At 32.3% G+C, this 24,673-nt stretch overlaps 2 protein-coding genes and 1 pseudogene across 3 annotated transcripts; all 3 read left to right on the top strand.

The window, feature by feature from the left end:
• The first annotated feature begins 675 nt into the window (after nucleotides 1-675).
• LOC125817756 (secretory carrier-associated membrane protein 1-like) lies at nucleotides 676-7,473 on the top strand. Its single transcript, XM_049497304.1, has 12 exons — nucleotides 676-969; nucleotides 3,048-3,158; nucleotides 3,278-3,340; nucleotides 3,578-3,611; nucleotides 3,731-3,853; nucleotides 5,095-5,157; nucleotides 5,244-5,337; nucleotides 6,381-6,426; nucleotides 6,512-6,579; nucleotides 6,755-6,803; nucleotides 7,016-7,081; nucleotides 7,170-7,473. The coding sequence occupies exons 1-12, from the start codon at nucleotides 910-912 to the stop codon at nucleotides 7,254-7,256; spliced, it is 864 nt and encodes a 287-aa protein (XP_049353261.1). The 5' UTR covers nucleotides 676-909; the 3' UTR covers nucleotides 7,257-7,473.
• A 1,216-nt stretch (nucleotides 7,474-8,689) lies between these two features.
• On the top strand, nucleotides 8,690-12,832 carry LOC125817754 (pentatricopeptide repeat-containing protein At1g73710). 2 transcript variants are annotated; one of them, XM_049497300.1, is made up of 3 exons: nucleotides 8,690-12,046; nucleotides 12,614-12,703; nucleotides 12,796-12,812. In XM_049497300.1, the coding sequence occupies exon 1, from the start codon at nucleotides 8,690-8,692 to the stop codon at nucleotides 11,732-11,734; it is 3,045 nt and encodes a 1,014-aa protein (XP_049353257.1). In that variant the 3' UTR covers nucleotides 11,735-12,046; nucleotides 12,614-12,703; nucleotides 12,796-12,812. The 2 variants fall into 2 exon arrangements, with proteins under 2 accessions (XP_049353257.1, XP_049353258.1); XM_049497301.1 differs by lacking the exon at nucleotides 12,614-12,703 and having other exon boundaries at nucleotides 12,796-12,832.
• Nucleotides 12,833-16,995: 4,163 nt separating this feature from the next.
• On the top strand, nucleotides 16,996-17,391 carry LOC125817752 (uncharacterized; annotated as a pseudogene).
• The last annotated feature ends 7,282 nt before the right edge of the window (nucleotides 17,392-24,673 follow it).

Genomic DNA, 24,673 nt, shown 5'->3' with positions numbered 1-24,673 from the left:
TAACATATGTTTTATTTCATTAAATTACATAATAATGAAAATTACATTAGTTTGGTGTATACGGGTAAAGTTTTTTCCAATTCTTTATGAAAAAACTGTTTTTCCGTAATTAAAGTTAGAATATTTTTCCTTAAATTGTGAGCTAAAATTGGGCATTGTTTGGCGCATCTCTTTTTACCTTTTCCTCACCTTGTGGCTGAATGGTGTCTTTATCTTTTCTCTTCTTCTTCTTTTAGAAAAAATGAGGCGGAGGGTTGCACCGTGGAGAATTGAATGTGCAATATTATTTTCAATCCATATTACTTATTTCTAAGGTTTTTGTCATCCTTTTAGAAAAAAAAAAATGTTTTCTTAACGTCTCACTTAATTAATAAATGATAAATTTGAAAGAAAAAAAACTTACTAGTAATAAAGAATATTTTGCTTTCTTAAACATTGATTATTTTGAAATCGAAAGAAATATATATTTATTAAGGTAAAATTCACTCATTTAGCCGAAGTTAAAAAGAAATTTAATGAAGACTCAATAATTCGCCTATCGCGAAATAATTAGATAAGAATATCCCATAAAATCAAATAAATATTCCTAATCAAATACAGGATAAAATAATTTCGCGATATATACTAAGATTGTTATCTCCATATAAATAGAGTGAGTGATAAGCTGTATAAAGCCTTTGTCTCTGCTGTCATCCCGTGAATGAATAGCTACATTGTAACGTGCAGTGCAATTTCTACTGGTAAAAAGAAGAAGAATATTTAAGCGGAAGCAAATTCAGGGAAGAAAAAGTAGTAAAATATCACTGTATTTCATAAAAAAAGTGAATACATATTGGAAATCTAAAACCCAAGTTGTTCAAGATTCAGATTTGAGCTTGTTTGCACATATCCAGATCTGTGGAATAGGTGATGGCTGGGCGTTACAATGACAATCCTTTTGCTGAAGAAGATGAAGTGAACCCATTTTCGGTATATACCCATAAATTCATTTCTACTCTTCTTTACTATCTACTTGGTACTTGTACTATCTTGTGTGACATTTTGAAAATTGTGGGTTTTAACGAAATGGGGTTTTGTGGGGGTAAATTTCTTGTGTTAAAGATTTGTTTTTTTTGCAGAAAGTGAATACTGGGTGTGGAGTTTTGTTTTGTTGGTACATATTTTCAGATCTGTTACTAAGATTGTGGATCGTGTTTTCCTATTCAACTTCTTTTTTGGGAGAATGTAATTGAAATGTTTAGTATGGGTTAAAATATTTCTGCTTCTGTAGGATTTGGGAGCTATTTGAATTTCAGTGAACGAGCTTGTAGTAATTGAGCTATTGGAGAATTGAGTTGTGGCTTGATTTTCTTATGAGAATCATGCAAGATGACAATGTCTGGGGTGGGATTGTTAGATTAGGTGAATAAAGTAGTTTCTGCAATAGAATGGGATTTTTTTTCTATAGAGTGATGGAAGATTAAGGGTGTGTTCAGTATGAAGGGAAATGTTTTCTAGGAAAATAAATGGATTTCTACTTATTTTCTTGTGTCCGGTACACAAGCAAAAAGAATTATTCTAAAAACATTTGTGTATAATCTAGACAAATAATATGAGAGGTGGTGTGGTGGGGATGGGGGCTACGCGGTTTGGGGTGAAGATGAGGTGTGATGGAGGGTGGAGAGGGCACTCAATGTGGAATGCTACTTGTTTTCCCTACTTCCATTAGGGAAGTCATTCTTAAGGAACTTGTTTTCCTAGAGAAAAAGTTTTCCAAAAGTTTTGACCAACCGAACATGAGAAAATCGGATGTTTTCCCTCATACCGAACACACCCTGGAAGAAAAAATATCAGTTTTTTTGAGCAGGAGGAGAAGGGTGGGAATTTTGTTGCCTTTGTGCTTCACAAGTGTCAGAATAATACAATGTGACTGCAGTCTCAGATTTTTTTTTTTGGGATAATAGTATTCAGTATGACATCTTTGGGATGATTGGTTGTTGCTTGGTATTTATGGATATTGTGCTCAGTGCTGATTTAACTTTGGCAGATAGAACTTACATTTTTCCATTTGTATTTTGCTCTTTCCCACAAATTATTACTTGAATCGAGCTTCCTTTTCTTTTCTTGTTTTTTAGTTTTTTATGTGCTTCATATTTTTCTTGTTTTAGGACCGAGGACCTCTACATAAGGTTCAATAGAAGTGGTCCATTTTATATGAACACGATAAGATTTTCTTCCAAAATTCTTGGGAGTTTTCTCATTTGAATACCGAGTTGCTGAAGATATGGAAAAAGATATTATTACATTTTCTTGAATTCTAAATAATCTTATGTAATAAACGTGCAAAATTCTTCTTACCCCATGAAAGGCCCAAATGCTGCTGAAAAAGGTGGATCATACACTAAAGTTTTCTCATAAAAATCAAGCCTCATCTCTCGGATAAAGGAAGCAATTCCTACCAGAGTGTGGATCATCCTAGTTATCCAGTGTAGCAGTTTACTGCCATAGAGATATTGGGATTTGATTTTATTATTTTATTTTTTTGAGAAGGATTTGATTTTATTATTGATACTAGGGTCCCCAACCAAGTATCTTATTACTAGCTTCTAAGGCATTCTGATAACCTGTCAATGTATTTAACAAAATGGTAGTGCATTTGCAACTAGTGTGGTCAGCAAAATGAGGGGAAGTAGTTTGTCTCCTTAGCTATTTCAAAATCAATTTTGTCTACACACCCAACTAGCGAAATGTACAACTAAGGGCTGATGTTTATGCATTTGTGTTTTATTTAACACCTTGTCCTCTGTCCACAATGTAACTTGCGGACTTCATTGACATTGGGATTATCTATCTAGTTTGATTTGTATTCTAAAATAATTGGAGCGGGAAATTTTCAATCTCGTAAAAGCTGATGAATTGTTTCTTGTGTGCATATTATGCAAGACTTCATCTTCATTCTTGAATAGTGAGAATATCCATTTGCATGTTCTTCTTTTTAGTCCTAGTAATGGTACACGGGTACCTTACTTGCGCATATTATGGCACTTAGTACTTACTAAATTCTGCAGAATAATGGAAGTGTTCCTGCTGCTACAAACTCGAGGCCTTATCCTCTTCCTCATGAACCTGCCGGCTATGATCGTGGCGCAACCGTTGATATTCCTCTTGATGGTTCAAAGGTAAAAGAATGATTTGATAAATTGAATTTGCACTTTTTTCTTCCCTGTGACTACTATACCTGTGTTCATTTGGAGTATAGGTTTGAGTGATCATGTATTTTACTCATATAACTAATCAGGACATGAAGAAGAAAGAGAAAGAACTCCAAGCTAAAGAGGCTGAATTAAAGAAAAGAGAACAGGTGGGTTGTTACTCTACATTTATGTCTTGCGTATCTTCCACAATAGAAAACACAAGTTCTTTCTATTCTATTGCTTGTTAATTATGGAAGACGTGTAAGATTATCTACTACCAAATAATTATTGTTGTCTTGCTCTAGATGATATTATCTCTTATTTGGCTCAAGGTGCTGCGGGCTGTCTTTTCCTTTTAGGCATTTTGTACATTATTAATTGTCAGTTTTATTGGTTTAATATAGGAACTTAAAAGGAAGGAGGATGCAATAGCAAGAGGTAGTTTTCTACTGTATACACGCTTGTCTTTACAGTTTTTGAACTAATTCAGGGCTTTTGCTTCTTTTTTTTCCTCTGCTAATTGACTTTATTTCCAATCTTTCTTTTTCCTTTTTCAGCTGGTGTAGTGATTGAAGACAAGAATTGGCCACCTTTCTTCCCCATCATTCATCACGATATCGCAAATGAAATTCCAATTCATCTACAGAAGTTGCAATATGTTGCATTCACTACATTGTTGGGTATGTCTGCATGTCTTCCCTATAAATATCTTCTCTATGGATGCTATTAGTGCCTCTATCTTGACCTTTCCAATAAGTAATCTTCAACCTTATTGGTTAAACTGACCTGAAAGATTTGGATGCATATTACTTTACCAATGTTTGGACATGTGAAGAGACTGAGATGGTTTGGACATGTGAAGAGACAGTGCGCAGACGCCCCAGTGAGGAGGTGTGAGGGGCTGGTTGTAGAGGGTACGCGGAGGGGTAGAGGTAGGCCTAAGAAGTATTGGGGAGAGGTGATTAGACAAGACTTGGCTCAGCTTCACATTACCGAGGACATGACTCTAGATAGGAAGGAGTGGAGGTCGCGTATTAAGGTTGAAGGTTAGTAGGGTTAGCGTGTTGTCTTTCCTTGCGAGGGTATGGGTTGTTAGCGTTTGTAGTAGTCCTAGCCTTGCACTTGCAGTTCTTGTCTGTGATACCTATCGCCTTATGTTGTTTACTGCGTTTCACTTCTCACATTCTTTATTGATGTTATTGTCTCCTTTGTTGATTATATACTTTCTTTCTTATTGGATGTTATGTTTTATACTTTGTTTTCCTCTCCTTGTTCTTGGATTTGATGTTCTTGAGCTGAGGGTCTCTCGGAAACAGCCTCTCTACCTCCACGAGGTAGTGGCAAGGTCTGCGTACACTCTACCCTCCCCATACCCCACCTAGTGGGATTTCACTGGGTATGTTGTTGTTGTTGTTGTATTACTTTACCAATGTTCCAAAAAAAAAAAGATTTGGATGCATATTATTCTTATTCACTACTTTCTTGGTCGACTATGTTCCAAAAAAAAAGTGTTCTGTATGGTATTCCAAGCTACCTATTTGCATAATAGTAGCATTTATGCTCCCAAAGACTTTAAAACATAAACTCAATCTTTTAGACAAGCTTTTTGTGCAAATGGTTTTAGTGACACATGGATTAAGAGGGTCTACGATTTCCTCTAAGTGCCTGCTATTGTCTTTGGAATTTGGGGCAAAGATTTGAAAGTCATACTAGTTCATATCACTTGTAGCTGTACATCTCAAAACTACCAGTTCAAATGGAGATAAAAGAGAATGAAGGAAATTTTCTAGATGGTTTTTGTTAGAATGATTCATGACAGTTATTTTCTTTCTTCTATTGTTCAATCAGACTACTTTCTTGGAGCTGATTTCTTTAGTTAATGCTCATATGGTTGAGTGACATTGGACATGGTAAATTGCAGGTCTGGCAGCCTGTCTTGTATGGAACCTTGTTGCTGTCACCTTAGCTTGGATCAGAGGAGAAGGTTGGTTGCGCTGGAACTTCATTTACTGACCTCTCTTAATCTTTTGTGAAAATTAACCATCTAAGGTTTACATTTTGTTGTTGTAGGTCCAACTATCTGGTTGCTTGCTGTTATCTACTTAATATCAGGTGTCCCAGGAGCCTATGTATTGTGGTATCGGCCTCTCTATCGTGCAATGAGGTACATATTGTGCTTCCTTAGTGTGGAGAAATAGTTGTGTGCTCACCTATGGGAGGGAATTGATTATACGGAAAAGGGTCAAAATTGCCCCCGAACTATATGAAATAGATCATTTATATCCTTCGTTACATTTTGGGATCAAAAATGCGCTTGTTGTTATCCTAAGAGACCACAAATACCCTCAAGAGTTAACACCCCAAATTTTTGTTGACGTGGCAAACCACGTGGGACTAATCCTTCCACCTAAGCGTTGCCAACTAGGATTCACTACAAAAGAATTAGACCTTTAGCGGCAACAACAGTCGCCACAAAAGCCCAGAAAATCGTCACTAAAAGTTTTTAACATTAAATTCTAATTTTGTGTTTTTTTCTTCATTGTTTTTAAAAAACCAAATAAGATATCGATTAAGTAGGAGTTTGAAGACACTATATGTTTTATTTTTATGTCATATGTAAATGTATAAAATGTACAATGATGCATTATATATATATAGTAGGAGATTTGAATCGAGAAGTAATTTTGATTATTTTTCGTAATAATATTAGATGTTTTTAATATGGATATTGCAAGTTATTTATTTTAGAAAATTAGGTCGCAATCAAAAATTAATTATCATATTTTTTTGTTGAAAAAATAGGTTTTACTAGCGAATGGTTGTTGGAACCTTAGTCGCCACTAAAAATCACTCATAACCTTTAGTGGCAATATTTTGGGATTTTGTGGCGACTTTGTCGCCACAAAAAGTCAAGTTCTTTTGTAGTGAATCTTAGTTGGCAATGCTTAGGTGGAGGGATTAGTCCCATGTGATTTACCACGTCACTAAAAAATTGGGGTGTTAACTCTTGAGGGTATTTGTGGTCTCCTGGGATAACTGCGGGGTATTTTTAATCCCAAAATGTAATGGAGGGTATAAGTGGTCTATTTTGCATAGTTTAGGGGCAATTTTGACCCTTTTCCGTTGATTATATTATTTTTCTTTTTGTTTCTGTAGCGTGATTGTCCCTTCCAAAAGAGTATATTCTGATATCCATTTTGTTTGCAGGACTGATAGTGCGCTGAAGTTTGGGTGGTTTTTCTTAAGTTACGTGGTAAATACTACATTTCCTTTTTAGTTTTTCTTTAAACTGCTGAGTTGTTTATTGAGGACTCTGAGTACCTTTTTCCACCTTGTAGTTTCACATTGGATTCTGCATCATTGCTGCTGTGGCACCTCCAATTTTCTTCAAGGGGAAATCTTTGACGTAAGTTACCTTTTTATGTTAAAATGGGCAATGGTTGCTGGTACAAGAATGTTTCTTGGATATGCAGACCATGTTTGGCTATTGAGTTCTTTAGCTAATCTATGTTTTCGTTGATAATATGATGCTTTCTTAAAATAATAATGGCTCATTCTTTTTTCATTTCCTTGTTTAACAGTGGTATCTTGCCTGCAATTGATCTTTTAGGCTGGCATGTTTTGGTTGGGGTAAGCTTTTATATTTTTGTCTCAAAGTTTACCTTTAAAAGCACTACTGAGTCGTATATTTCATCTGAGTTCGTATTCATGCTATTTGCTATATCAACAAATCTTAGCTTTTCTTTGTCTTAAAAGAATCTGATGAGTAATTCTTTTCCCGTGAAATAGTACATTTTGCTTGTAAATTTGCTTCATTTCTTAAACATGGTTTTCATTTGCAGATATTCTACTTCATTGGAGCTGGATTCTTCTGTCTTGAAACACTGATGAGCATATGGGTTATACAGGTTTAGTCATCTGCCTCTCTTTGTGATACTACTTTGGTTGGTTCTGTCTCACCCCAAGCATCTTTCAATTTTGCTCCGCCTTGTGCAGCAAGTCTACATGTATTTCCGGGGAAGTGGAAAGGCTGCAGAGATGAAGAAAGAGGCTGCAAGATCGACTATGATGGCTGCACTATGACGACATTATTGTAGGGTCATTCGAGCATATGCAGTTTTGGTCTTCGGGTTTGTTAAATTCTTTGATTGCTTTCCATTAGTACAACTTAACTGGATATACCTGAATGATGCAAATGTAATTCTGGAGTACATAGTGATAGCAATGAGTAACACTTGCCCTTTCTTTTGGACAGTCTGTTGTTATGTGGATATTCATAGTAATCTGATGCTCATTGTGCTATTTTTCTCAATTTATGTGGCAGTATTCGGATTTCGAGAGTCAAACTAGCTACTTGACAGATTTGTGGCTATACAAGATGTTATGCAAATAAGTTGCATATAATTTTCAAGTAATTTATGTTTATCCTGTTAATTCTTCCTCTGCAAGAAGTGGAATAATTAGGCAGAGGAAGAGTAGAATGCAGAAGAGACAATTTGGTTTTCTTATTTGTTCATTGTATAATCTGATCACTATAAAACTAACAATACATTTTTTTTTTTCTTATTACAATTTACAAGCCACAGAATTATTTTTTTAATTAAAATTGCATAAATTCTCATAAATCAAATATTGTTGGAAATTTTCTTTTCCACAATCTCTCATTCTCTATATAAATATATCCTCCAATTGGTCCATCCAAATTCTTAACAAAACTCTGTCATGTTTTAAGAATCATTTAGTTCGCAAACAAAATTATCTTGAGAGTAAAAAGTGGGATAAACTAACACCAAATTTTAGGTATAAATTCACCTTCGAATTAGTTATACATTCAATCAAATAAAATATAAATACTTAATTATCGAATATTCCATCTTATCCCATAAATGTGTTGGTTAAAAGTTGTCTTGCTGTATTTTTCCAAAAGATAAATGAATAATGGTAAATAGCACAAAGATTTGGAAAAGGTTTTTGTAGTAATAACCTTTTTGGAGAAAAAAATTTGGTGCAAAACACGTTAAAACATGTCGTAGTTTTGTCTTTTCTTAAAAATAAATAAATTTGTGAGTCTATTTCAGTGGAAGAAGATTTTTTCTTCAATAAGTCCCTCTTTACTCAAAAAAATCTTCAACAACAATAAAATACTAGTAAAATCTCATAACTAAAATTTAGGAAGAATAAAATATATGTAGATTTTATTATTATCTCGTAGAGATAGAAAAACGACTATTATTTTCAAAAAATCCTCGACTCATATACAACTATTCCAAATATAAAAGGGGAAATATAACAAATCTTCAAGGTAGCAACTTCTTTATTTCAAATTGTTTTCTTTTTCAACAACAAAAAAAAATCTTCAAAAAATAAACTTAATTTAAACACTTATTTTCCTCCAGGAATATCTTTCCCTCTCTTTATTTCTGGCCGGCAGCTTATTTCCTTTTTTCAGCTGTTACAATTGTTAATGAGTTAATAAAATTTGCTTATTTTCTTGTTCATCTGTAAACAAGCCGAAAATGGTGCTTCAAACATACACTTCCATGGTGATTGGAACAGCTTATGAAGCTCCACTTCAATCTCAACCTATTACTTCATCTCAAAACCTTAATTCTCATTTCAATTTTAGGGTTTTTCTAGGGTTTAACTTACACAGTTTTACCCAAAAACAAATCTGTAAATCTCAACTTTCATCCAAAACTGACCACCCATTACACAGAAACATCAGGAATCTGCAACCCCACAAGCTAAAACTTCAAGGAGATGATAAAGATAGGGTTTTTATAGGGTTTAAGCTACAGTGTCATTCAAAGGCTGAAGCTTTACCTTCAAGAACGGTTATTAATGGTAAAAAGAAGGGATATGGAGGTATTTTACCTTCAATTTTGCGTTCTTTACGCACAGAAAGTGATGTTGAGAAAACCCTTAATTTGTATTATGGGAAGCTTAGTCCTAAAGAGCAAACTGTGATTCTTAAAGAGCAGAGTAATTGGGAAAAGGCTCTTCGGGTATTCGAGTGGATGAAATCGCAGAAAGATTATGTTCCGAATGTAATTCACTATAATGTTATACTTAGAGCACTAGGTAGAGCTAAGAAATGGGATGAGTTGAGACTTTGTTGGATTGAAATGGCGAAGAATGGTGTTTTTCCGACGAATAATACTTATGGAATGCTTGTTGATGTGTATGGGAAAGCAGGGTTGGTGAAGGAGGCTCTTTTATGGATTAAACATATGAAGTTGAGGGGAATTTTCCCGGATGAGGTTACGATGAATACAGTTGTTAAAGTTTTAAAGGATGCAGGGGAATATGATAGAGCAGATAGGTTTTATAAGGATTGGTGTACTGGGAAGATTGAATTGGATGATTTTGATTTGGATTCTATAGATGATTCTGAACCTTTTAGTTTGAAGCAGTTTTTGTTGACTGAGCTTTTCAGGACCGGAGGGAGGAACCCGTCTAGAGTTTTAGAAATTGAGAAAACTTGTAGGAAACCTCAAATGACTGCCACCTACAATACTCTGATTGATTTGTATGGAAAGGCTGGTCGCTTGAAGGACGCTGCAAATGTGTTTAATGAGATGTTGAAATCCGGTGTGGCTTTGGACGCTGTAACATTTAACACTATGATCTTTATTTGTGGAAGTCATGGCTACTTGGAAGAGGCGGAAGCATTGCTGAATAAGATGGAGGAAAGAGGAATATCTCCTGATACTAAAACGTACAACATCTTCCTGTCTCTTTATGCTAATGCAGGTAAGATTGATAGGGCTCTTCAGTGGTACAGAAAGATAAGGAGGACGGGACTTTTCCCTGATGCTGTGACTTGTAGGGCTATTATTCGAACACTATGCAAGCAAAATATGGTCCAGGAGGTTGAAAATGTGATTAGTGAAATTGAAAGTTTAGGTATGTATATAGATGAACACTCTCTTCCTGTTATTATGAGAATGTACATCAATGCAGGGTTGATTGATCGTGCAAAGGCAATTTTTGAGAAGTGTCAACTGAACGGTGGGTTCTCATCGCCAGCTTATGCTGCCATCATCGATGCGTATGCTAATAAGGGACTTTGGGCAGAAGCAGAGGATGTGTTCTTTGGTAGAACAGACAAGGTTATTCAGAAGAAAGCAATTGCAGAATATAATGTCATGATCAAGGCATATGGAATCGCAAAGCTATATGATAAAGCTTTCTCGCTCTTCAAGGGAATGAAAAGCCAAGGGACATGGCCAGATGAGTGCACTTATAACTCTCTAATCCAAATGTTCTCTGGGGGTGATTTAGTTGACCAAGCCAAAGAGCTCTTAGCCGAAATGCAAGGATTGAGATTTAAACCTTCATGTTCTACCTTCTCTGCACTAATTGCTAGTTATGTGCGCATGAATAGGCTTTCTGATGCTGTTGATGTCTTTGATGAAATGTCCAGAGCAGGTGTAAAACCAAATGAGGTTGTCTATGGTACTTTAATTGATGGGTTTGCTGAAGCTGGTAAATTTGAAGAAGCTATGCATTATTTCCATGTCATGAATGACTCTGGGATTCAAGCTAATCAGATAATCTTGACTTCAATGATTAAGGCTTATAGTAAGCTTGGATCAGTAGAGGGAGCGAAAAAACTGTATGAGCAGATTAAAAACTTGCATGGAGGTCCTGATATCATTGCATCCAATAGTATGCTCAATCTGTATGCAGACTTTGGAATGGTCTCGGAAGCAAAAATGATATTTAATCATTTGAGGGAGAAAGGTCAGGCTGATGGTGTTACCTTTGCAACCTTGATTTATGCATACAAGAATATGGGTATGCTTGATGAAGCCATTGAGATAGCAGAGGAGATGAAGCAGTCTGGACTTTTAAGAGATTGTATGACATTCAATAAGGTAATGGCATGTTATGCCACAAATGGGCAGCTTGTTGAATGTGGGGAATTGCTGCATGAAATGATTAACCGGAAACTTCTGCCAGATGGGGGCACATTTAAGGTTTTATTCACAATATTGAAAAAGGGAGGTTTTTCGGTAGAGGCAGTTAGACAGCTCGAGTTGTCTTACCGAGAAGGTAAACCTTATGCCAGACAGGCAGTGATAAGTGCTGTTTACTCTGCAGTAGGCTTGCACACATTTGCAATTGAATCCTGCAGCGTTATCACACAACCAGGACTGGGACTCCATCTCTTTGCTTACAATGTTGCAATATATGTGCATGGAGCTTCATCCCAAATTGATGAGGCACTAAAAATATTTATGCGAATTCAAGATGAAGGACTGGAACCAGATATTGTCACATTTATTAATCTTGTAGGTTGCTATGGGAAAGCTGGCATGGTTGAAGGTATAAAGCGGATATATGGCCAGTTAAAATATGGACACATCGAGCCCAATGAGTCATTATACAACGCAATCATAGATGCCTATAGTGATGCAGGCAGATATGACCTTGCTGATTTGGTTAGTCAGGAAATGGAACTCGATTTAGATGTGAAGAAGCTTACAGACTCTGAATCTGAAGGTGTTGTGGATGAAGTTTCTGAAGGTGGCAAAGGAGAAGATTCGGAAGGTTGATAAGCCCATCAAGGCTAAGTGTGGCCTTGTGCTCAGTAGCATTCTTGACATATCTTATGTAATTTGAATTGACTAGCTTCTATTTTGTGCCCTTATATGAGCCTTGTTTGTTATATAATTCGAGTTGAGCCTTTTGGGTTGAGTCAGAAGAACTGGAAAAATGAGCATGACCATGTTTGGTGTGAAGGTGGAAGAAAGAAAAGAAGGCAAAAATGGACAGCCATCTATTGGTCTTGTTTATCAACATCCAATAGCTAAAATTGGTTTTACTCCAGCTTATCCTGATTTGTGTACAGCTTGGCGACTCCTTAGGTAACATTCCCCATTCCCTTCAGCTTCAGCAACCTTTTGAACTGATGGTAATGTGTTTTAGGATTAGTAGAAGTAATAAAAACTGTTGAATTGCGTGAACATATGAGAAGGTGAAAATTCTTCTTTATATTTTTTTATGATGGATGGTGGTGTAACTTGAATCCATAGACCTCTAAAGCTTAAGCTGTTGCGGAGTCGAACATGCTTTTATTTACTTAATCATGTCTTCAACAAAGAAAGGGACAAAAGACAAGTTCTGTTAGATTTTCTTGTTTGCTTTCTCCATATTGTTGTATCCAATGTTAGTAAAGCATAGTTGTTTATCCTTGCTTTCAATTTAGTTACGCCTTACGCGGATTGATAGGAAAAAGGTAAAAAATTGTTTTTTTGATCCACCGAACAGCTGTTGAAAAATATCCAGGGAATAGAATGTTGGGATGGTGTAATTTTAAGGGTGGAAAGGTGAAGTACAATGTTGTCTACTTATCTGGATTTCTGTCATCGTTAGTGTTAGTGGAGTATAAAATATTTCTCTGTATTTACTCACCATCTTCCTTTTTAAAATAGTGGAGTCCTTATAACTGGAAAACCTACAAAGAAGCTTATGAAGAGATTTTGCAGACTGGTTCTGCATTAGGGGCTCTCGGTATTGAACATGTAAGCAATAGGCGCACTTAGTATTTTTGTCAGTTTTAGCTTCTTAAGAATGTCATGTGTATCAAGTACAATAATATTTGAATGTGTAACAGGGTGCTCAAATTGGAATTTATGGAGCCAATTGTCCTTGGTGGATAGTATTGACGGAGGTTAGTCTATGTTTTTGACCGCATGTAATCATATTGTGTTTAATTTTGTCAAAAGAGTTATCCATTTGCATCTTTTGATAATTAAGGCAATTTAGTTTGTTTTCAGGCGTGCAGTGCCTCCAGTTTGATATGTGTCCCCCACTATTATACCCTTGGTAAATAATGGTTCTGTAGTCTCCCACTTATATTATGTTGTTTAAACACTACATTTCCTTTTTAAACCTTTTCTTTATACTGTTGAGTTGTTTATTGAGCACTATGTGTACTTTTCATCTTGTAGTTTCACATTGGATTCTGCACTGTTGCTGCTGCGGCACCTCCAATTTTCTTCAAGGGGAAACTCTTGACGTAAGTTGTTTTATTTTTTATGTTAGAATGGGAAATGGTTGTTGGTACAAGACATTTCTTGGATATGCAACCAATTGCATTACCTTCTTGCTCAAGAGGACCATGTTTTAGCTAGAGTTATATCAGTTCTCTTAGCTAATTTACGTTTTCATTGATAATTTGATCTATCCTTGTTTAACAAAAATGATTCATTCTTGTTTCATTTCCTTGTTTAGCAGTGATTGATCTTTTCGGCTAACATGATTTGGTTGGTGTACGCTTTTATATTTTTGTCTCAAAGTTTACCTTTGAAAGCACTACTGAGTCGTATATTTCATATGAGTTCGTATTCATGCCATTTGAGTATATCAATTCTTGACTTGTCACTCATAGTAGAATTCGATGAGTAATTCATTTCCCATCACATCAGACATTTTGCTTGTAAATTCGCTTCACATCTTAAAACTTCTTTTTCCTTTGTCATATTACTTGAGAAGTTGTGTACATTTTTTTCAAATTTGCTCCACCTTGTGCAGCTAGTCTACATGTATTTCCGGGGAAGTGGAAAGGCTGCGGAGATGAAGAGAGAGGCTACAAGATCGACTATGATGGTAACACTATGACGACATTTTGATAGGGTCATGCAGTTTTGTTAGTTCTGGTCTAAGATAAGATTCATGTTGTCTGGATCATGTTGAATCTATGCATTCAATTGAGAAATTAAGGAACTGGATAACCTTCCCCTTTTGTGCTCCATGAGATCGAAAATACAACTATAAGTTTGAAATAGAAGTATCCCATCCGTCTTATAGCATGTTTGGCCAAACTTTTGTTGTTAGAAGTAATTTTCGGAAAAAAAAATTAATAGTTTTCCTAGAGTGTTTTTATGTTCGACTAATAAATTCGAATTATATTTTTTGTATTGTATTTGAATTAACCCAAAGAATGTGGTACTTGTATAACCAAAAAGAGGAACATGGTCCCTTAGACACCTACCTAACTATTTGGTGGTGTTGAAACATTGCTTTAATGTCAAGGCATATGGTTTGCCCCTTTCTATCACATTTGCCACTAGCTGTCAAAATGAAATTAATAATAATTTGTTACAAAAATATGAAGAATATATCATCTATACAATGTTAAAAAAAAACTAGTGAAATTCCTCATATCTTTTCCTTTTTTCCACTTGATGTTCGGTACTTGCATTGAAATTTCGATTAATCTGGATTCGTGCCCCTAAGACTAACAAGCAGAGCGGACCTACTCTTGACAGAGTTGGTGCACGTGTATCCGTTAATTTTAGAAAAATTTACGTGTATATATATGTATATATCTAAATAAGGAATAAATAATTAAATGTGCACCTTAAAATACATAAGCTGAGTTGGTGCATTGGTTCCACACTGTTCATTGTGCTTCCTTGCAAGTAGAATGTCTTGAATTCAATTCTGGTTGTTGTGTTTTTCTTTTTGTCATTTTTTTTAAAAAAAAACATTAAAAACCTCAAGCAAGATTCGAACTAGCAACCTCAAACTGTACACGGAGAGTCAAGACCATAGAGTGAACTGTGTTACATTTAGTTTAATTTATATTTATATATACCTTCGATTTTATACTTGTTTAATAATATTTTCCGATTAAGTGTCGGTGCTTCGACTAACCCACATCTGTCATCAGTAGCACCCCGTCAGCTTTAAATCCTCAATTCGCCTCTGCTAACAAGATATTTTCCATACTCAACACTTGAACCTGAAACTTCTGATCGGTTGAATCAATCATAATCTATATAAAAACTAAAAATATGTGATATATAAAAAACCCAACTTGACAGAATGTTTCTTTTCATGCTCTTAGTTAAGTATGGCCATAGAACTATTTGAAGACAAAAAAATTGAATTGTGCTTATGGATGTCATGAAAAAATTGAAAACTCAACATGGGTATATTAATTGGTTGATACAGACTCCAAAAAATTGGACCCTCATCCACTAAATTGCCAACCCAAATCCAGTTCAATATACTATCATATTGGCCCCAACATAAATGCAATTATCAACTTGTATTACTTTCACTTACAAATTCTTGGTCAAATATATTGGGATTTAATATGTTTTTTATTGTTCCTTCTTTGGAATGGTAAAGAAGGGTGCTTAGTGTCACGGACTTAGACTTCAATTAACGCTTTGTGCGGTAGCTTTAATTTTATGTCTAAGTGGGAGGACAAAGTAGCGGGTCATGACATTAGTCTATAAAAAGAACAAATGCTATACTTAGTCTATAATAATGTAGGTGTTTGGATAATTTGCATTATTGAAAAATACTTGCCTGAATTAAAAATTAGCATACCTACTTTATAAATGATATATTAATTGCCTAGTTACTTTTCAGTATATATGAAAAGTGACCCTGTGAAATATGTTGGGTTGGATTTGGGCAGGGTGGGTGAATATAGGTAAATGTTAATAGTTATGTTTTTATAGTAAAATTTATTGTCGTGTGATTAATGTCACTAATTTAAATGGTAACAATAAATTCTTGTAGAAATTATATACCATATAGCGAGAAAACTTAGTGCATTGAATTGTGATTATGATAAAAAAAAAGAAAAAAAAGAATTGTATTGATCGAGTAATAACAAAAGTAGGAGAAAAATGAAGAAGGTCTTCATTCTACGGAAAAGAACAATACATGTGTGCCCCTAAAATATCGAATTTGTTTATGATTGTGGATTAAGAGTTGGAAAAAATCGAATCATAACTAATAAGATGAAAGTTTAAGTGTAACAACTAAAATTTCTCAACACAATACTAATATATATATAATACTCATTGAATCCAAATTGCAATTAAGAATTGGAGCAACAAAGTAATATAGTAAACAATACTAATGGAGATTGTCTCCATCAATTAATCGAATTTGTTTTATAATATGATTGTCTCCATCAATCAATTGGCTACCTAAAGCCTACATCATTAATTTTAGGGGCAATCTTAATTCTTAAGTCAAAAGAAAGCTATTAAGGGTTTAAAGTAGCTAATAAATTAAGATTTCTCCATAGTTCTAGTTAAAACTTGAAAAAAATGATTATTTTTTTTATATTGTGTTAAAATTAGTTTTTGGAATTTGAAGTTTGAGCTTGAACATGCCTTTTGATTTAATTTTTTTTTGAATGAAAGTGAAATTTCACTCAAAAACGGGGCGATACTAGTTTTTGAAACTTGATTTAATTTATCTAAAAACTCCAATTTTTGTTTTTGTTTTTCACCCGGTGTCCGGTACCCACATTGAAGTCTGACCAAATTTGAATTCACGTCAACAAATCCCACGAAGGTAAAATGCTCCCTAATAAAGGCGACTTCATACTTAAGGAGACTCGAACCCGATACCTCTTGGTTTAAGATGAAAGAGTACTTACTGGTTCCGAATTTCATTAACAAACAATCTTTCAATATATTTTTGAAAAAATCTACTCTTAAAATCCATAACCAAACGAGAGCTAAACAGATAACAATCATAAACTAAATCCCATCCATTAAGTGCATTTTTGCCCCTTTGTTTCTTAACAAGAAATTAAGATCTCTTGACCACTAATGAAAACAGTCTTTTCAAATCTCTTATAAATTCAATAAATAACCTACAAAATCAATTCTCTATTTTTTATTCATTCTATTACTTTAGAATATGAAAAGTAAACCAGAAAAAATATATTTAATTAGAAAAATATATTTAATTAGATAGATGTTGACCATAGATTAAAAAAATATTTATCCTTAAATTCAAATTATAAGTCAGCAATGTGCCATCCCATGCCACAGTAATGTCTCAACTGTCTCTGCTTCAACTTTTACTTTTCCTTTTTCCCAATTTCATGCCTATAAATACCCTTTAATAACTCATCAAATCAAACCTCACCACTTTATCAAAGTACCACTTTTTCTCTCTCTCTGTTTCAAACATTATAAGCAAAAAACAACAAAAACAAAAAAATGGTCTGTTTTTGTTTCTTAGTAGATCAAACAAAACAGGTGTGCAAGAGCAAACCCGCCGCCGGAACATGTTCGCGTTGCGGCGGCGGAGCTAGTGTAGCAGACATGAAGACTGCTACACGGTTTTGCTATGTTCCCTTTTATTGGAAAAATTGGAGAGCTATTATGTGTACATTTTGCGGTGCAATTCTTCGCTCTTATCGATGAAATACGTCGTTAGAATTTCACATTGGTCGAAGAAATGAGACGTAACGTAATCTTCTAATTATGATTTTATTAAATAAGTTATTAGTATATCTTTTGAGGTTGAGTTAGTGTTCCGTTTTTTAATCGATTTTTTTTTTTTTTTGGGAGATTGATTAAATTTTAGATGATGATTTAGACTATTTTTATTTTATTAATGTACTAACAGCTGCTATAGTAAATATATTTGAGAATTAATATTGGAATTTGGATCTCTGTTTACCTTACATAATTGTTTCTTATTCTATGTATTTTTCCCCTCTTTTATTTGATGTAATTCTATGCTTGAATTTATCTCTCTTAAGAAAATAGATGAATGAATAAATGATTATTGATATATGCTGGCGTTTGATCATATATTTTGATTAAATTTATATTTAAGTATTTGTTTAAACATAACATTTGATTAACTGGCTTGGATTTTTGGGACTTCCACTCAAAACATTTAATTTTTTTTCGAGTAAAATACATGTCTAAACACAACTTCAGATTTTCAAGTTTCAATCTTATATCATTAAAAACTTATTCTTATTATCAGGTGTTTGTATATAAATTTTCACGATAGGTTACATTTATTTGATATAAATATTGTGGTGCGAATAAATATTAACATTTAGTACTCATGGAAAAGCAAGACTATTTTTTTTGTTGTTGAATAAGATATAAATACTTTCAACTGCCAAGTATGAGCTGTGAGTTTACATATTTTGGTTAGCTAGTTCCAGCTAGGTAATTTACTGCTATAAAATTAAAAGGTACAAACTACAGAGTACTAAAATCCAAAATAAGTATATGAATTAAATCAACAATTTAATATCCAACAACCAACATAACCAAGTTTTTTTTAATGTTCAACATAGGAAAAAGTAACTCCAAAAAAAAATAAAGACAGGTAAATTGGCAGTACTGTGTAACTAAAAATAGTAGTAGTGATAATAAAGAAGAAAAAGATAAGGTCAGAATAGTAGAATGAATATGGTAAATGTTAGTTTAATTAGTCAGGTAGATCACATGTCAAGTGCCTTACAACTTAAGAAAATATAGCTGTATTTTGTTGGTGATCATAATAAATGCACTTTAGTATATACATACATCCCTTTCTTTCTTTCCTGTTTTTTTGTTTTCGTTGTTTTGATGGTGAGAGTAACGTTTGCTTATATTCTATTTTCTTTAAATTGTAATTATGAAATTTATGTAGAATCAAAGCCTACTTGACAAAGTCGATGGCGCAAAGTCAAATTTTGATGAGAGGCTTTCGGTCTTTATTTTTTTTAGATAAAGTTGTATATACTTTTATTTGAAGGATGTTTTGTTAACTTTTTTGAAATGTAAAATTTTCGTATTTTCATCAGCTAATATTATTAATTTTACATCCAAATAGAAAAGTAAAAATATTTTTATATTTTGAATTATTTGATATAACATATCTTCGACTTACCAAAGATATGACACAAGATTTCCTCTTGCTAACTAATGAGGGAGAAATGAACTTTATTCGAATTTCATTTCCCTTCATTTTTTATTTTCCACATTTTTCAATTAAATACCTTATTTTGAAGTTCATATTTAAATCCCAACAAAATATGAGACTTGAAAAAATAAAAAGAATTAACCTAATACTTTTACATTTGAACATCCATATATTATTTTATTTTATAATCATGGTATTCAAGAATTACGAGCTAATTTTATACATCTCAATTTATTTCATGTGATATTTATTATTCGCTATTATAAATTAGGATAAGCATCAGATAATTCTGTTCACCATGATTTGAGTTTCAGACCAATAGAAAATGAAAGTACCAAATATTTTTAAATTTGAACTTGCATATGTTGGTAAATACCCATAAAAATCCAACTTGTTTATTTTTAATTGTATTTTGCCTCCAGTCCATGGGTCATAGACAATAGATTTGAGAATATGAAAATACTGAACATATAGCAACATCATACGATAGAGATAATTACTGCCAGCAAAGCATTTTTCATTAATATTCTTGTTGTTGGTCGTTTCAAATTAAATACTAATATTTTGCAAATAGCTAGCTTCATAAATACTATAGTTGGATTATTGATCATTAAGGCAATAATAAGTACACACTTTGTGTGTGTATTAATATAAGTATATAGTTTTATTAGAAGATAATGGTTTTATCTGTACACGCCTTTGTCCAGTGGAGGAGCTGTGTGGCTGTCAAAACAAAATAAAAAAATATTGTGTTATTTGGGGTTCAAATCCAAAATTCATTCATTTAAATTCACATTCATTATCATTGCGCCAAAGACATAACTTTTGTTAAGGTGTTTAACTTTAAATATATATCATTTAAATGTAGAATTTGACACATATATATAAGTTATAACGTAATTTTCTGACGAAGGATGTCGTAGCTAAGCTCCTGACGCTACCTATACATTTGCCTCTAACGTTTGACGGAATCAGAAATTTTAGCAATTAAAGACCTATATCTTTAAATTGTTTTTGAACTACGTTGGCTTTACTACTTAAATGAAAAACGAATTTTTTTTAGCATGTCATCATATCTAGATAAGACAGTATTTTGACTTTGTTAAAATGGAGTGACGGGTTGCCATATTTCTGCAATATTACATGTTACAGTATTTTGACTTTGTTATATATATAAATTATATAATAAAAGTCAAAACACAGAACAAAGTTATACTATGAAAAATAAGATACACGGTTTCTATTTAATGACTTCATCATAATTGGACCTCATAAAAATAAATATATATAATTAAAAAAAAGTAGGAGCATTTGTAAGTATTCCCTCAATCTATGGACTATGACTAAATTAAATTAAATCTAGGATTGGTTCAAATTGCCGTCACCGCTAAAATGCTACTCTTTCGCATGGCTAACAATAATCGTTCAGTATTGATTTGACATATATCTTAAGAAATAAATAAAAATAATATTACTAGGTATTCTTCAAATATATTAATGTTTTTGAAAAATATATTAATATTGCATAATATTTAATAGCAAGGACAAAATAGATATATATATATAAAGGTAAATTATATTTTAATTTTTCAAACTAGATAAGTATTATTGAACAATCATTTTTAGCAGGACAAGTAAAGATGGACAATGGAAATACTATTATTTAATAAATGTCTCTTGAATTTCAAGAAAATTATTGAGTCTTTTTCATATTTACCCTTTCATGGAATAAGATTCTAAATTATACTTTACATTTTCTAAGAGATTAATTTAAAAATAATCAAAAAATTAATAGTAAAAATAATCTATAATTTATGTCCTTAATTTTTTTTAACGGGTGTGCCGCCCAATAATTCACTTAATATAATAAATAATGATATATAGTCTCTTGCTAAACTAACACAATAATATTATTATTAATGTTGAAAACTTTCTATATCAAGAAGTCCATTATTTCAGATCACTTTCACGTGGGGGACAAATTACACCTTATCGTTCAAAAAGATAAGTGGGCAATCCTAATTAATTCCTTTCTTAGTCACATATTAATTGTCCAAATTATTTTAAATTATTTATTAATTTATAAAGTCAAATTATAATTAATTAATTGTTGCATTTTATCCTTATAATAATTCTTTTTAAAAGAGTATATAAAAGTTTACAGATATTCATCTTCTAGATAGATATGGAAGACAGAGGGCTCGTAATATCTTTTGCCTATATTTTCTCCTCTAACTTTGAAAACAATGTGAACGGAGAACTTTTTTCTTTTCAGACTAGTTCCTTCATTTAATTTGAAATTGTCTTATTCCTGAAATATATCAAAAAGAAAAAAAAATTATTTGATTTTTAAAAAAATTGAAAAGCATTTTTTTCTTTTTATAGTTAATTTTTATTTTTGGGCAGACGTGTAGTCCTGTGAGTGATCATGGAGTGATGGGTTGCCATATTAATTATTACATGCAACCAATTACGTGTAGAGTGTTTTGACTTTGTCACTATATAAATAAAATATATATATATTTGATGTGTCGACTATATAATATGATGGATATTGTATAATGTCAACAAAGAATATTAGAGTAATAAATACATGAAATAAAATAACGGTGGCTCTTTAAAGGTTTCATATCATAATTAGTGGACCAGAAGAGATTAAAAATAATAAGCTTTTAGTCAACAAATTCGCTCTCAAATCAATCCCCAACAACAATAATATATTAATAATAAAGTTTTATACGTTATGGCGATAACATGCGAGTAAATAGTTATAGTAAAAATTATGGTATTGGTTTGAAAATGTTTTTTTATGTGATGAATTGGCTTCTTTCTAACATGTCATTGTATGCTCACCTTTATCTAGCTTTACTCGTTACCTCGTATTAAATTACAAAATTCTTTCTTCAACCTCAATTATCTTTATTATAATCAAACTTGTTTTTAGTTCTATGTCTTTTTTACTATATGAAAATGTTATGTTTTTCTGTTTAACTTATAAGTAATCATAAGAGATCATTTCTTCTGATCAAACTAAGATATTTAAATTGAAAGGCCGGAAGCTATAGAACATCAATATTTAGATAGTTATTGTTCAATCCAAGTTGATATTAAATCATATGATTCAAATTAAATCGCCTCAACTTCAAGGTACTTTTCCATCCAAATACTTTTTTTTTTTCAAAAAAAAACTATATTTCCAAATTCACTAGTGATAAAACCCAACCCCCAACTAACTGAATATGTTGACAATATGATTGAGCCTATATTGTTGCCAAACTCTCTTCTAATTACTTGACTTTTTAGACCTATTGGCTATATGATTATACAAAAATCACACTTGACAATTCTAACACGCAACGACTCTAGCTAAGTTCTAGTGTTGATCAGTTGTGGAATCAGAAATTTGGCGATGAATGCAATTTTTTTTCTTTAATTATATTAAGAGAGTGCAAATTAAATATATATTTAACTTCTGTATATTCTATAATTTTTCGATAAAGAATATGCATGAAGTTACCTTTTGGTGTTGATTATATTCTATTTTATGGACTTCATTATTTAAGAGTTAAGATCACTATCTCATATGGGGTCTAAATACATCTCATCCTTCTAAAAATAAAAAATAAAAAAACAATTTAAGTGGGGAGTATTTGCTCAACGAATTAAGATATTTTCCATTTATAAGTCTATAATAACTAGTGCATTATAGTTGATCACAAAAGTCCTTTTCAAATTATTAATTTATACAATCTTGATATATTTTTCTATAGGAATATGTGTCTATAAAATGGTGACATTTCAATATCAAATTTTAACATTTAGAAAATGCTCATGAACATGGCATTGTTGGGATACATCTAATGAGGCCATTGGTATTAGTTACGTATCCATTAAGGACTACTAAAATACTCTTCTTTTTTTTTAAATAATAATAAAATCAATCTTCTCAATACTATAATCATCTTGTTATTCCTGGATATACCTTTAATTCGTTGAGCAAAAGTCCTATTTCATACGAAACTCTCAGACCACTGTGGTCGACTTTACCATCAATATCATTTACTCCCTCTGTCTCAATTTATGTGACACATTTCACTTTTCGAGAGTCAAACAGTTTAAGTTTGACCGAGAATTTGCTCATGAAATTTTCAAATTTTTTAAAATGAAATTTATATATTTGTAAACTACATAAAAAGTACTATAAGTCTCAATAATTGATAATTCAAAATATTTAAAAGATATAGGAAAAAATTACGGTAAAAAATACACTTGCTTGAATCTCGTAATCCGAAATGTGTCACATAAATTGGGACAAAGGGAGTACTTTATTTCAAATGGTCTTTAATTCTAAACAAGTTTAGTGTCTAAAGGTTATAGCTAGTATGATTTTGGATCCTTCTAACATATTGTACATATTGATTAACATATACATTGATGAAATATATATGTTCTAGTTTGAGAAATTTGTTACCTTATAGTTTATAATACTGTATATGCCACAAATTGTATGTTCCTAAGGCTTTTAGAAAGCATGAAAATTGAAAAATAATTAAACCAATGTACATAAACATTCTAAGTCTATACTCCAATTAAATATTTTTCAGAAGATAAATGTTTTTCAATTTTTTTTTGTTTTCAAAAAGCATATGTAAATTATTTTCATATGCTTTTCAACAACCATATAATTATATGAATTTTAAAAAGTAAATTGCAAAATTCCCTACAATCATGTCTGGTGTATACACATTGTATTGGGCTAGTTGGGCTGTTCTTGTATCTCCTTGTCGAATGGGCCTGCTCCATAGATTACAATGGGCCGAGGAAGTGCACAAAAAGTCCATTTCATTCCGGTTTAAAACTTTGTTTTTTCTACTTTTACTAGGAAAATTATTTTCCTGATTTTTAAGTTGGAAAATATATATAAACTATACATTATGATACACTCAAAAATTGAATATAACTTACCTATGCATGTGTTATACACTAATTATACATTATGATATACCCAAAAAGTTGAATATAGCTTAACTACACATGAAGTATACACTTAGTGACTACACATGAAGCATACATTGACTATTCAATTTCGACAAACTCGAAATCTCCTCTAAACAGTTCTAAATTTTAAATATGAAGTTCTCTCAATATTTTGAGTATTTTTATATATAATTCACTCAAAACTATTTACGTTTGCGATAGGTCGACTTTTTTTTAAAAAAAAAAGAAACAACAAAGAAGAAGGAAGTAGCAAGAGGAAGAAGAGGAGAAAGGTCGCATTTGGCCATTTTCTCGGTAAATAATTTGGCCAAATGGTCATTTTCCCTAATTCGTATAAATCAGGTTAAATAGATGGTAAGTAAAGTTTATGAGTTGCATTCTACATAATTAGGGGAAAGTACAGAAATTCCATATACTTGGGTGCTAATTTATTATACCATATTTTCAGAAGTTTTCCCCAATTACAATAATCTTTTATTTTTCATAACTCATGAATACATTCTTTTATTGTTGGATACATTGCAAACAACACATTAATTAAGATTTTTTTTATGGATTCGTTGGTCTCTATTCTATTGTCGGATACATTAGTCTTCAGATACATAGCCTTTCAGATAAATAACAGTGGGTGTATGTATCGGGTACTAAAATACACATGATTCATAATAAGAGGGATATATCCGATATTAGGAGAGAGAGAAATAATTTATTTATTTTATAATTTTTTTTAAATGATAGGATATTTTAGAGATGGCACCTTACGTTATGTATTTATGCAATTATTCCAAATAATTACA

The sequence above is a fragment of the Solanum verrucosum genome, unplaced genomic scaffold, assembly GCF_900185275.1.
Source record: "Solanum verrucosum unplaced genomic scaffold, falcon-dt-bn FXZP01000280.1, whole genome shotgun sequence".
Classification (NCBI taxonomy): Eukaryota; Viridiplantae; Streptophyta; class Magnoliopsida; order Solanales; family Solanaceae; genus Solanum; species Solanum verrucosum.
The sequence above is the reverse complement of the archived record's forward strand: the minus strand, read 5'-3'. Positions and strand labels throughout refer to the sequence as shown.

What these genes read in the sequence shown, in the direction of transcription:
- LOC125817756 (XM_049497304.1), top strand. Translation starts at nt 910, where the DNA reads ATGGCTGGGCGTTACAATGACAATCCTTTTGCTGAAGAAGATGAAGTG. An exon ending in GGTTTTTCTTAAGTTACGTG is followed by an intron (nt 6,427 to 6,511) that starts GTAAATACTACA and finishes TCCACCTTGTAG; the next exon opens with TTTCACATTGGATTCTGCAT. An exon ending in TTCAAGGGGAAATCTTTGAC is followed by an intron (nt 6,580 to 6,754) that starts GTAAGTTACCTT and finishes CTTGTTTAACAG; the next exon opens with TGGTATCTTGCCTGCAATTG.
- LOC125817754 (XM_049497301.1), top strand. Translation starts at nt 8,690, where the DNA reads ATGGTGCTTCAAACATACACTTCCATGGTGATTGGAACAGCTTATGAA.